General features: G+C 39.0%; 1 protein-coding gene across 2 annotated transcripts in view; it reads right to left on the reverse strand.

The window, feature by feature from the left end:
• NDFIP1 (Nedd4 family interacting protein 1) overlaps positions 1 to 11344 on the reverse strand; it is a 64128-nt gene extending 52784 nt beyond the window's left edge. The window contains exon 1 of one of the 2 annotated variants that reach the window (XM_069102702.1): positions 10982 to 11344. In XM_069102702.1, the coding sequence (XP_068958803.1) occupies positions 10982 to 11026 (45 nt within the window). In that variant the 5' untranslated portion in view covers positions 11027 to 11344. Of the gene's footprint in view, positions 1 to 10350; positions 10387 to 10981 lie in introns of those variants that run through there. The other variant, XM_069102703.1, reaches the window with a different exon arrangement.
• Between the last annotated feature and the right edge of the window lie 2036 nt (positions 11345 to 13380).

Consider the following 13380-nt stretch of genomic DNA (forward strand, 5'->3'; position numbering starts at 1 on the left):
GAGGTCATATTTGAACTCAGGTCTTCCTGACTCCAGGGCCGGCGCTCTATTCACTATACCACCTACCGTGTTTCCCCGATAATAAGACACTGTCTTATTAATTTTTTTTGGACAGAAAAACACCAGAGGGCTTATTTTCAGGGGAGGGCTTATTTTAATGAACATTGACAGCAATTTTAATAAACAGGTAAATGTGAACAAAAAAAATGTACCTTTATTCAATAAGCAAATCACTGGGGAAGAACAGGATGACGCGCTCACTGCTGCAGCTCTGAATGGATGCAGCTCGGAGCGCTGCGTGCGTTTCACGGGGGGGGGGGAGAAAACGGTGCATACAGAGGGTACCATAATGTAGCGTGTAGCGCAGGGGATCACCTTCACTACAGTAGCAATCTCAGTAGGGCTTATTTTAGAGGAATCTTACACAGTAAGGGGAGGGCTTATTTTCGGGATAGGTCTTATTATCGGGGAAACACGGTAGCTGCCCCAATTTTGAGATTCTTAATCTTGGTATCTTCCTCATTCAAATTTCCAATGTAAATTCAAATGTAAAAAACCCTCAGAACAATAAGTCATCAAGTTTCTTTCCAAAACACCCCTTCTAAGAAAGCAAAATTAGAATTAAATATTTTTCCCCAAATACAGAACTTTGGGGAGGGGCCCCAAGGAGGAGAAAGGAGAATAAAAGTTATTATTTATATGGGTGCCTACTATGTTTGAGGCATTGTCCTAAGCACTTTAAATATTATCTCATGTGACCCTTATAACTCTGGGAGGTGTTATTATTATTCCTATATTACAGTTAAGGAAACTGAAGCAGACAGAGGTTGTGACTTTTTACAAAGTTACTAAGTGTCTGAGAAGATATAATAACACTAGAAGGGCCCTGTGAATACAGAATGTAAGCTCTGAAAGGAACATTTAGAAAAGTTTATTTCAATGTAATTAGTAAGAAAAACAGCTCAGAGGCCTAAATAAAACATATAACAAAAACTTCAAGGAAATTGCTAAAAAAGTCTACAATTTATATTAACTACTGTTAATATTATACCAAAAAGATAGCAAGACCAAAAAAATGTGTGATATTGCCTGGGGGATAGATAAATATTGCACAAGGGGAAGGAACTCTTTTAACCAATTAGTGAATATTTGACTAAAAATGTCCTTGATCCTAGTCAGCATTTTTAGTTAACATTTGAAACTTTTGACTAGCTATATTGCTTAGAAAAATAAAGCAACCCTAAAAATGTAACAGCAACAGATATGGGGTGATATCTGACAACTACCTTTAGATGAGGTTAATAGTACAGTCAAAAAGAAAGCCAACAGATCCCATGTTATTGTTGATGTGAGTGCTCTTCCAATGGACAAATTGGGTAATTCCTCCAAGAAACTATGTGATTAACTCTTACAATGGCCTATGTGGGAACTCCTCCAATCTTAATCACATCTACACACCTTCCCATCCTACGAGAATCTTATCCCTGAAATCTTCTAGAAGGGGATCTAACTAATATACTGGTGACCTTTTCCATATCTCTTGACATTATGATGAAACCATTCCTTCCCTCATCACCATCTCTTAATTAATAATCAATTAAATTTATTAAAAACACAACATGCTTGTTAAGGTGCAAAATACTGGGAATACAAAGAAAACGCAAAACCTCTCCTCAAGGAGACACAGCATGTATGTAAATAGGTACATACTGGATAGCAGCAGAGTGGATGGAAGGTAATCTTAGAGGAAAAAGGCACTAGGCAGGTGAAGTAACCAGGAAAGGTTTCGTGAATTTCAAAAGATGGCTTCTGAGTTCAGTCTAGAAAGAAGTCGAGGCTGCTAAGAGGCAGAGGTGAGGAGGAAGAGCAATTCAGAGACAATTACAGTCAGTGCAAAGGTACAGAAAAAGCAGATGGAGTACTGTGTGAAAGGAACAGGGCAAAGGTTCTTAATATGGGATCTGTGACTTGGATTTTTTTTTTTTTTAATATTTTGATAGGGGCAGCTAGGTGGCGCAGTGAATAGAGCCAGGAGGACCCAAGTTCAAATCCAGCCTCAGACATTAACTTAACACAAAAACTAGCCTGTGACCTTGGGCAAGTCACTTAACCCCAATTGCCCTCCAAAAAGCAAAAAAAGAAAAAAAAAATTGGTAACTGTATTTCAATATAAGTGGTTTCCTTTAAAACCCCATATACTTTATTTTATACATTCAAAAACATTACTCTGAGAAAGTGGTCCACAGATTGTCAAAGGGGTACATAACGCAAAAAAACAAAAGGTTAAAAAAAATGATAGAGCTAGATTGTACATGAAGAGAGTAATGTGTAGAAAGTATTTACACCCTGGCTTGCCAGGTCAAAAAAAGGCTTTAGGAAAATTAGTTTGGCAGCTGTGTAGAGCAGAGCTGTTAAAATCTCAGCCCACTAAACTCCCAAATGTTGCAGAACAAGATTAAAATGCTATTGGCACACCTATCATATTGCCTAACACGACAAAAATAAAATGATAAGTTCGAGAGGGGATGTGGAAAAATAGGTACACTAATGAACTGTTTTTAGAGTTGTTAACTGGTCCAACCATGCCAGAGAACAATTTGGAACTATGCCCAAAGGGCTATAAAACTGTAACTGACCAAGCAACTAGGTCTATATCCCAAAGAGAGCAAAGGGGAAAAGGACCTCTATGTACAAAAATATTTGTAGCAATTCTTTTTTTTGGCAACAAAGAACTGGAAATTGAAAGGATACCCAGAAATTGGGTGAATGGCTGAACAAATTGTGGCATATGGTTGTGATGGAATAATATTGTGCTATAAGAAATGACTAGCAGGATGCTTTCAGAAAAACCTGGGAAGACTTATATGAACTGATGCAAAGTGAAGTCAAAAGAGCCAAGAGAACACGACACAGTAACAACAATATTGGAACTGAGAAAGACTTAGCTACTCTGATCAAGACAATGATCTAAGATAATTCCAAAGAACCTATAATGAAAAATGCTATCTAGCTCCAGAGAGAGAACTGATAAACTGCAAGTGCAGACTGAAGCATGTTTTTTTCACTTTCTATGTTTGTCTTTTACTTTTTTTTTTTGCAACATGGCTAATATGGAGATGTGTTTTGCATGGTTTCACATGTAATATTTATATCATACTGCTTGTCTTCTCTATAGGAAGGAAAGGTGTGGGAAGGAGAGAATTTGGAACTCAAAAAAAAGTTTTTAAATAAATATTAAAAATAAATAATTCTGGATGTGATTGAGAAATGTTTAAAAAAAAATAAAACTACAACACAGATAATATTAATTTGTGGTTTTCTAAGCCAATATAAAGCCCACAGAGATAATTTTTTTCTATATGAGTTTGACACCACCAGGATTGTAGTAGGGAGAAACTTGAGGCAGCAGGGAGATCAATCAGAGACCTATTTAAGTAAACCAGGTGAGAGGGATGAAGGAGTGAGGAGTATCAGCTGTATGAGAAGAGAGAAAATGTATCCCAGGGATAATGTGGAGAAAGAAATGATAAGATTTAGCAATTGACTAAATAAGACGGGTAAGTAACAGTGAGTTGAGGATATTAAGGTTGCAAACTTAAGGAACCTAGAAAGACTGGTAGTACTTTTAAAAGTTAATAGGGGGGCGGCCAGGTAGCACAGCAAGTAAGAGCACTGGCCCCAGCGTTGTGATGACCTGGGGATCGAATCTGGGCTCAGACACTTAGCACCCACTCAGAAACACCTGGCCATGTAACCTTTAGCAAGTTACTTAACCCTGATTGCTTAAAAAAAAAAGTTAATAGGAAGCACATGGTAGGGACTCAATTTATTAATTAATCCACTTCTACTCACTAAATCTTACTACTTAACTACCAAATCTTCTTTTCTTCCTTTTGGTTTTTTTAATGCTGTCTCTTTTGGACAATTCTTCATGAATAATATTCTATAACCTATTCATCTCCCCCATGTACCACTCCATTGTCCTTTGGTGACCCACATTTTAATTCTTCAGAGACTATGATATCCCATGATTCATACCAGTGTTATATCATTACCGAAAGAATACTGTGGTTTAAAAATGGGCCTTTTTAAAAGAGAAATGTGGGATCATTACAAACCATGAAATTTACCAAATTTTCCAAATTCAATAGTCTTTTCTCCCTCCTTATATCCAATTCTGGAGTCTGTTTACTATCCCTCTGAATTGTTTGTCCCAAGCTATACGTATTAATGGACTGGCTCTATGAGTTGTTCATCCAAATGCATATGATCATCTGGACAACTGGCACACTTCACCCACTTGGATTTTTCCTATGTGAATAATTAGGTTATATTCCTTAGAAATATTATCTATTTCACTTAGGAGACTCTTCAATGTTCCAAGGCTTGAAGCAATCAACACAATGTCATCCTACCATATATCTAAAGGACCTCACCACATCTACAGGGAATTCTGCTTTCATTTGGATTCTACCTTGATTCAATCCTCCACGGCAGAAGCAATTACCTTTGGTAAGGCTATGTATCCCAGTTTTATGTCTCACTTAATAGTAATAATCATTGGATTTTCAAACAAAGTTACCTACTGCTGCATCTCTCAAGGAACTGTATAAGTGAAAATCTTTTATGAATTTAAGCTATGCAAAGAACACAATAATACATTCTATTTTTCTACTAAGCTAAATACAAAGGTTGAAAAGTTGAAAAATATAAAAAACCCTGATAGACTACTATTTACTAAATTTATTGTCTATTGGAAAAAAATTACTTTAAAGTGAACTAAAGTACTACCAAACCATCAATCTGTTAACAATTTGAAAGAATAGCTATCAAAATAACTACCATCTATTTCCCAAAGAACTGTGGTATCATTATAGCTCTGTTCAAGGATAAAATAAGAATAATCAATTAATGCAACTGAAACCAATATTTTAAAGAGCTAAATATAAAAGCATAATAGGGAGCTATATATAAGTTCAGGATCTCTTTTTTTCTTTTTTTAAAGATGAATAACAAAGCAATTTTCAAGGCAATTTTAATTTTTTCCCCTAATTAGATAAGACAAGAAAAATAAAGAATGCAGAAATGAAAAACTACCTTTGAATATTGCCTGTCATTTTTTTTATCCAGACAAACTAAAGCATGATTTTTAATGATAAGCTTTAAGTTCTGGCTTTGAATCCTACATCAACCAGTTGGTTTTGCCTGATACCTTGGCTACAACTAAGATCTTTATCAATCAATTCTCCTCTAAACATATAAGACTAAGTAAGGGAGCATAAAACTACACAAATCCATCACTAACTATGGGAAAAAAATTCAATAAATGGCTTAGTAACAGCCTGTAAATAGGGTTTTTTCTTATACAAAGGAGTTAATACATTATTACTCAAAGATACATAAAACCCAAAACTCAAGAGAAAGCTAATTACTTACAAGACAAATTATTCAACTACAATGATTCACCAAGTGGTAAATCGCTTAAATTCTAACATTCAATTAGGAAATAATTCTAACCACAATCAATTTTTCTATTGCAAAGATTTGCCTAGATATTGTCTTTTATTTTCATAGCTGATACATACCTAAGCCAAAATAGGTTCCTAATATACCAACCACGTGAATGTTTTTAATACAAATAAACATCAAAAACCTACTATGTGCAAGGCATTATCATTTTACAGAACATTCAAGAAAACAGTATAGCACATAACTGTAAAACAAAATTACTAATAAAACATGCAAATATTCATCTTAATCCATCTACCATATCAAATTCGTAATATTCTGTCCTGTAACATCTCCTATGTCTGCCTGGTCCAATAACCTAATCACCATACTGGTAGTATTATGATAAAGGTGAATGTATTCTTTCCTTGGTTCACATATAATGTTCATTCAATAAGCCAGAGAGAAATGCTATACAAAATTATGAAATAAACCCATAAACTACCAAATGATCTGCACCCCATCCTAATCATACCATACTGATCCTATTCTGAGGTGAATATATTCTTTCCTTAGTTCACACATGAATTCATTATAAGCCAGAAAGACCTGTCAGAAAAAATAAATATTTGTTGAACTGTTTAATTCAACAGTCTACTACAATCTTGATTTTTTTTCTGCCAAATCTGCAATCCCTACAATGACATTATATGTGAATACCCAAAATTAAACTCAACAAATATTTATTACTTGAAAAGTATAAGACATTGTACTAGATTCTAAAATACTTCAAAAATTCTTCAATTTCCCATTTCTGTCAAGAGTACCACCATCCACCACCTTGGCATTATTATCAATTCTCACTCTTCTTCATCCCATAAATCCATAGTTGTCAAACCTTGTCATTCTTAATCTCTACAACTTCTCTCACATACATTCCCTTTCTCTTTACTTCCAAGGTCACTACCCCAACTCAGGCCTTCATCTCCTGCTACGAAGACTACTATGCAACAGCCTTCTAGTCTCCAATCTATCCTCTACAAATCTGTCAAACTCATTTTTCCAAAGCCGATGGTTGACTATGTAATCTTCTCAAACTCCAAGCTCTTCTACTTGCTATTTAAAAACCTTTCACAAACTGGCCCCAACCAATCCCATTATCCCCCTCCACATACTATACTGTATGTACAGTCTAGCCTTCTTGCTGTTCCTCAAACAAGAACTTGTTTACATCTTGGTGCCCTGGCCTGTGTTCCATTCCTAGAAAGGACTCCCTTCTAGCTCTGTTTCCTTCAAAACTCAGTTCAAGTGTCACCATGCACATGTCTTCATGAATTTTGTGCAGGACAATATTCATGGCAATGATGAACACTTTTAGTAAGCGTGTATCTCCCTACTTTATGCTTCAATTAAAAATTATAATCTGAAGATCTATAAGCAAGTTTTACAGATTTCTTTTTTTTTTTCTATTTTTTTGTGTGGGTGTTGTGTCTGAGGCTGGAACTGAACTCGGGTCCTCCTGACTCTGGGGCCAGCACTTTACTCACTGCACCGCCTAACCGCCCCAAGTTTTACATATTTCAAGAAACCCTGAGATTCTCCAACACAGAAATTTAAGTCCCTATCTTCCAGGAGTTTATGATCTGATATAGGGTTGATAAGATATACACAAATAAGTATGATACAAGGTATCTGGCAAAGGAGTGACATAGACGAAGTACCAGACAGATGAAAAAGGGAACTTGGGGGGGGGGCAAGGGGAAAAGAGGGTTCACGGGAACTAATGCTTGATGGAAGTAGTGGCTCCTAACTGGTCCTTGAAGGATAACAATTCTGCATAAGCAGAGATGTACAGGCATGTTCCAGGTAGGTCAAGATAAAGGAATAGACAGCAGTCCAGTCTGACAAGAGCAAAGCCTGAGGTAGATATACCTGAAAAAGATAAGTTGGAGTCAGATTTTGGAGGGACTTAAATGCCAACCTAAAGAGTTGGTCTTCTATCCAACTGCAGGCAGTAGAGATCCACGACAAATTTTTTGAGAAAGAGACCAATCTGGTTAGACCAGAGTTATGGTTAGACTAATTCAAGAATCTTTTGGAACCTACATGAAGAATGGTTGGAAAATGAAAAGACAACCTGTGGGAAAAGAGTTAAGAGATTATTACAATAATTTAAGCAAGAGGTAATGAGGGCCTCAGCTAGGATTGTAGCAGTTTGAGGAGAGAAAATAAAGTAGTTGCAAGATAAAACTATAAAAGCAGAAGCAACAATACCCGGAAACTGAGGTTTCAATAACAGTATCAACAGAAATAGAGAAATTAGGGTATTGGAAAATAGAGAGGGAGATTTAAGTGTTGGATGAGGTTCTAGTAGATCAACAAGAGAGAAATGAAAGACACCAGACTGAAGCTCAAGGTTGACATCTGGCTCAAAAAGCTGTCAACTCCTTTAGAAGGCTATAAGCCAAACCTGAATAACTAAAAATTATGTCTATTTTTAACGTATAAAATAATAATAAATTCTAATTGTATATTAATAGTGTTTCAAAGTTTACAAAATGCTTTACATACTTTTCTTCTGACCCTCATGAAATAATCTTGTGAGACAAGTAAATATTAAGTGAGACTTTAAGTATCTTGAGTTCCCAAAAAATATTTTTTACATATACACACACACACACACACGTGTATGTACACAGATATATCTAATATCTGATTTGATATACCAAAGATATTATTCCCATTTCAGAGGAGAAAATTGAGGTCAGGCAGGTTAAGTGACTGGTCCATAATTACATACGGGCAAGTAGCCCAAGAGTTCCAGGGTAACAACAGCACCAGTTCCTTTGTTCCTACTACAACCCCCAAAGAAATTGTTCAAGGAAGCAACTCTTTGGAGATGAAACCTGGCAAATACCTCTGTAAATTCTTCAGCTCCTGCCTCCTTTGCCCACATAGGTCCTCAAGACCAAGAAAATAAAGTCCTGACCATCAAAGTCTTTGGCAGTTCAACACCAGAAAAGATATGATTTACTAATGAAAATCAGAGTCAAGAAGATGCATCATCAACTGCATTGCCTAAGGAACCCATTTAGCCCTCCTACTGCTATTGTCTCTCTCCATAGCCTGCAAACTCCAGGAAGGCAAGGATGGATAGTCTTACTTTTCTTTTCATTATCAGCACAGTGCTTTGCATATAATAAACTCTTAAATGCTTTTTCATTCATTCTCTTAGCTAATAAATGTCGGAGATAGGATTTGAATCCAGATCTCTATCTAATTCTACTGGATTATCACATAATTTATACTGGACCTAAATCCAACTCAAAGCTCTTCACAAATGTAGTCTTCAAAAGGGGACAATTGACAGAGTTTATCAAAACCATATATATTGTAATTAAGGGAAGGACAAATTCCTTTGGGCAAATCACTAAGGGAAGAAGCAGAATCAGCGAGAGAAATCAGGTATCTCAGCTCTAATGCCAAAGTTCTACAATTTTTGCAAATGGCATGATACAATAACTGCATTTTTCCTAACAAATTATTTTTAAAGATAATGTGGATATCCTATTTTCAGCATATATTAATAGATTTAAATGAATGTACTCTAAAATAAGTATACACATGTTCTATTCAAATCTGTGAATTCCACAACCAACCATTCATTCAATAAACATTTATGAAGCACCTATTATGAGCTAGAAACTGGTGATATAAAGACAAAAAAAATCTGAAATATTCTCGGTGGTCAAGATGCTTACAGTTAGATGCTAAATTTATGTAGGTCTTTTCCTCAGTCTTTAAAAGATCTGGAGAGGCAAAACACTAATTAAATATATTAGTGGGTACATTCACTCTCTTTTCTAATATTTAATTAGAGGAATAGATAAATTCAATCAACTACATCAGATTTTAAAAAGCCAATTTCTAATTGATGCAGATCATATGCTAATATCTAAAATTGACCTAATCCTGACATATCACACTTTTATGTATTGAAATAATGCACTCAGTTGTATACAGTATAATATGCCTACAGTTTTTCTAAATGCTAACACGCCAACAGCCACCTGGGTAGATCAAGAAGAAGGCTAATTTTTTTTAAGTATGATTTTTTTTAATCCATAATTAACATTTAAAGAATCAATAAAAACAAATCTCTGGGAAATTTGAAATTAATGAACATCCTGGTAACAGTTTTATGACAGGTCATTATTTACTTCTATTAATGGAGACAGCCAGGCACAGAAAGCAAGAATGACTTGCCCAAGGTCATATAAAAAGTCTATTACAGGCTCTTAATTAGGCTTTAGTCTCTTAATCCAGTCTAGCGATTTATAAAGAGGCTGTACTGCCACAATTTAAAACTATTTGTGACAATCTACCGAAATTCCTAAATAAAGTCACCTCAGCCTGAGAAATGAGATGGAGGAAATAGCAATATACAAATAATGAAAACAAAAATTGGGTTATGTAAGGTTTAAACTTCCTATTTTAATCTTTTCGTGGTTTTCATTTATTCTGTGAAACACAGAAAACATCTTACAGATTTTATACTGAATCCTTAGCATCATTATTCAAATTAGTATTAAAGGTCCTTTAACAAGACTAGATTGCAGGCATTTGTGGTTATAATTAATCATTAACAGCTAGAATCGGGCTGTATTCTGACAATTAAGATAGATGTTGGGCTATTTTATTAAACACCCTGAGGCCTCTCTGCGTTTCCAGAAAAATTAAGGCTCAGTAGCAACAGCAACAAAAAAAAATTTCTTCCTGCGGCCTCAATTTCTAAAAGCTGTTAGATAATGATCCAACATCAACTATTCATTTCCTCCCATGTTTGTTATGAGAAAGTTGTATCTTCTTTCATCATCATTTTCAAGTGCTTAAAATACAAACCTTCCATGTACGCGTCGCCATTTCTGAGGACACAGGCAACAAAAGATGGCCTTTAAAAAAAATTACAGGCCATCCTCTCTGGGTCTCTCCCTTTTTTTTTTTTTTAATTGTCTTAAAGCAAAAGGAGAGGGGGATGGCAAAAACAGCCAGCTCTGAGGCATGAGTAATCCCATCTCCCACAGCAGGGAGCGCCGGGCGCAGGCCCCGACTGCGATCCACCTCTCAGTTCTCTTTTCCAGGGGATTTCTACCCCTTCCCCCTATTTTTTAAAAACTGACAATCTGACAGCAGGGAAAACCAAAAAGAAAGGGGGGGCCCAACGAGGGAGGGCAGTCCCCTTATGTCTCGAAGGCCCCCCAACCGGGGCAAGAGACCCGCCCGGCCCTGGGGGAGGTCGTGCAGGAGGGGACCCCCACCCCCCCTCCGGGCAGGGTCGACTGGGGCGGGGCCGAGGAGGGGGCGTCGCGTCCTTCGAGGGCGGAGGCGCCCAGGGCCAGGCCCGGTTCGGTCCAGGGCGTCCAGCGTGGGGCCTACAGAGCCTCGGCGTCGCGTTCCAGGCCCCGCTAGGGAGGAGAGCAGAGCCCGAGGGGCGGCGGGGTGGGGCGGGGCTGCGGGCTGGGCCGTTGCTCACCTGCTGGTATCTGCTGCCGCTGCTGGGCTCGGCCGCCGCCGCCATGGCGCAGCCGGGAGGGCGGAGGGGCCGCTGCGGGAAAGGTGGCGGGGCCGCGGCGGCGGGGCTGCTCTCGGGGAGACCCGGGGGGTGGGGAGGCCTGAAAAGGGGGCAACGGAAAGGGCGAGGATCGATGGGTGGCCCCTGCGGGAGGCACTCGGCGGCCGCGGCTTCCTTCAGGTTTTCTGCTGGCTGCCCTCCTTGGGCTGTCGAAGCACAGCCGCGATCTCTCCGAGAGGAGGCGGAGACCGAGACGAGACGACGAAGCCGCGGCGCCGCGCTGCGCTCTCCTCCCCCTCCCGCCACTTCTCCTCCCCTCCAGGCCCGGCTCGCTAGGCGCGGACGCGAGCCCTCCTCCCCGCTCCCCCGCCTTCTCTCCCCCTCTCCCTCTCCCTTCTCCTTCTAGCTCCCCCTCCCTTCTCCTCCGCCCTTGATGCCTCTCCTCCTTCTGCGAGCCCTCCTCCTCCCCTCTTCCCTCTCCTCCCTCTCCCCTATGTTCCTCCTCCCTGGCCCCCCTTCCCCAATCTCTGCACCTCTCCCCTCCCCTCCCTCTCTTCCTCCTTCTCCCCTATGTTCCCCCTCTTCCTCTCCCTCCCCTCCTCCTCCTTCCACCCTCCCTCTGCAGGTTTGGAGGGTAATTCTCAGCCTCTTACTCTCCCCCACCTTTCTCCCCTCTCCCTTCCTTCCTCTCCTTGTCTCTGCCACTCTAGGCCTCTTCCCCTCCTTGTCAGACCTTTTCTCAGCCCTAACTCCCCTTCCCTAGTCTCAGGCCTTCTATCTTTGATTCCCTGCCTTCTCCCTACCTTCAGAATTAGAGGGAAAACCCTCCCATCACCACCACCTCCGAGGCTGGGAAGAGGGTCCTATGCCTTCGTGGTTGACGGGAAAAAGAAGGGAGATCTAAGTTGCATTCTCCATGATTCAACAAGAGATCTGACAGATCACTTCTTGGCCATCACTAATGCATCCTATCATCATTAGCTCATTCCTAGAAATATGTATTTTCTTTCAAGACTGCCAGATCTTCTCTCCTCTGACCTGGACAAACTTGTCCTATTATAATCAAAGGGGTTTTTTATTTTTTTTTTTTTTTAGTCCTCATTTTATGTGTCCATGAGCTGGGTCCCTTGTAGACAGAGAAGTATAAAATACAGTTCCTGGCTGCAAGGAGCTTATAAATCAGTTAGAAGACAAGATCTTCAAGTACTAGGTAGAAGACCCCATCCCCATATATGCATATGTATATGTGGGTATATACATATGGGCATACACAAATGTGGATGTGTGTGCATGTATGCATACTGTTATATATGCATTACAACAGTGTTGGATGGAAGGGGACTTTTTAGGCTGCAGCATTTTGAAGAAAAATGGCTCTAGGCTTGAATACCAGCTCTGCCATTTACTCACATGACTCAGCAAGTTACAACCTTTCTGAACCTAAATTTCATTTTAAAGTAAGGATTCTTGCACAACTTGGCTCACATACCTCTGTAAACTATAGTTTTAAAATGTGAGCCATTATTATGGTATTTTCTTTAGCAGACCAGTGATTTCATCCACCATACCTGCTATTTGCTGAAACCTCAGGTCAGGGACTAGGCCCTGGGGGAATTAATCCTTTCCACTCTAAAACTCTGTGCTATCGGTTGTGAGGTTCTATGTACTAGACCCACAGCTAGTCTTCGAAGTCCACCTGCTATATCTGCCATACCCTCCCCCCACCTTCCAGTTCAGAAACTAACCATAATCAAATCAATACTGCCTTATGACTCTATTTACCATCCCTGCCTGACTTCCCAAACCAAAACACACTACCCTACCCACTACATTGCCATGTGTATACACACACACTCACTCACACACTACTCATTAGAATGGAAACTCCTTGAGGTCAAGGACCACTTCAGTTTTGTATTTGTATTACCTAACTTAGCACAGTGCTTGGCCCAAGTGTGCTGAATAAATGCTTTTTACGCAATGGTATAAAGAGCCACCAGGTTCAGAGCTCCCTTTACCAATACTGATTATCCCCTGCTTTGTAATCTTAGAAAAATGTGGCACAGGGATATTAAGTGACTCAACTGGTTTAAGAAATGAAAAATCACAATCTCATTGGTTAATCATAACCTTAATACCTATATATCATACTTTCTTCCAGAAGAGTTTTTTGTGAATTGTATCACAGACCAAAAAATATACTTGCTTATATCTGAACTAACAGGAAACAATTGGCTACAGATGTGAGAGTAATTTCAGAATCAGTTGTATGTGTGTATGCCATCGACTACTTAGGCAAAGGCCCAAATCAACAAATTAAGAAGAAAGGATAAAAATGAAAAGATCCTTCATAAACTGAA

This window comes from Petaurus breviceps, unplaced genomic scaffold (assembly GCF_028583685.1).
Source record: "Petaurus breviceps papuanus isolate PSGF00001 unplaced genomic scaffold, PetGlider_PUasm1.0 551, whole genome shotgun sequence".
NCBI classification, from domain to species: Eukaryota; Metazoa; Chordata; class Mammalia; order Diprotodontia; family Petauridae; genus Petaurus; species Petaurus breviceps.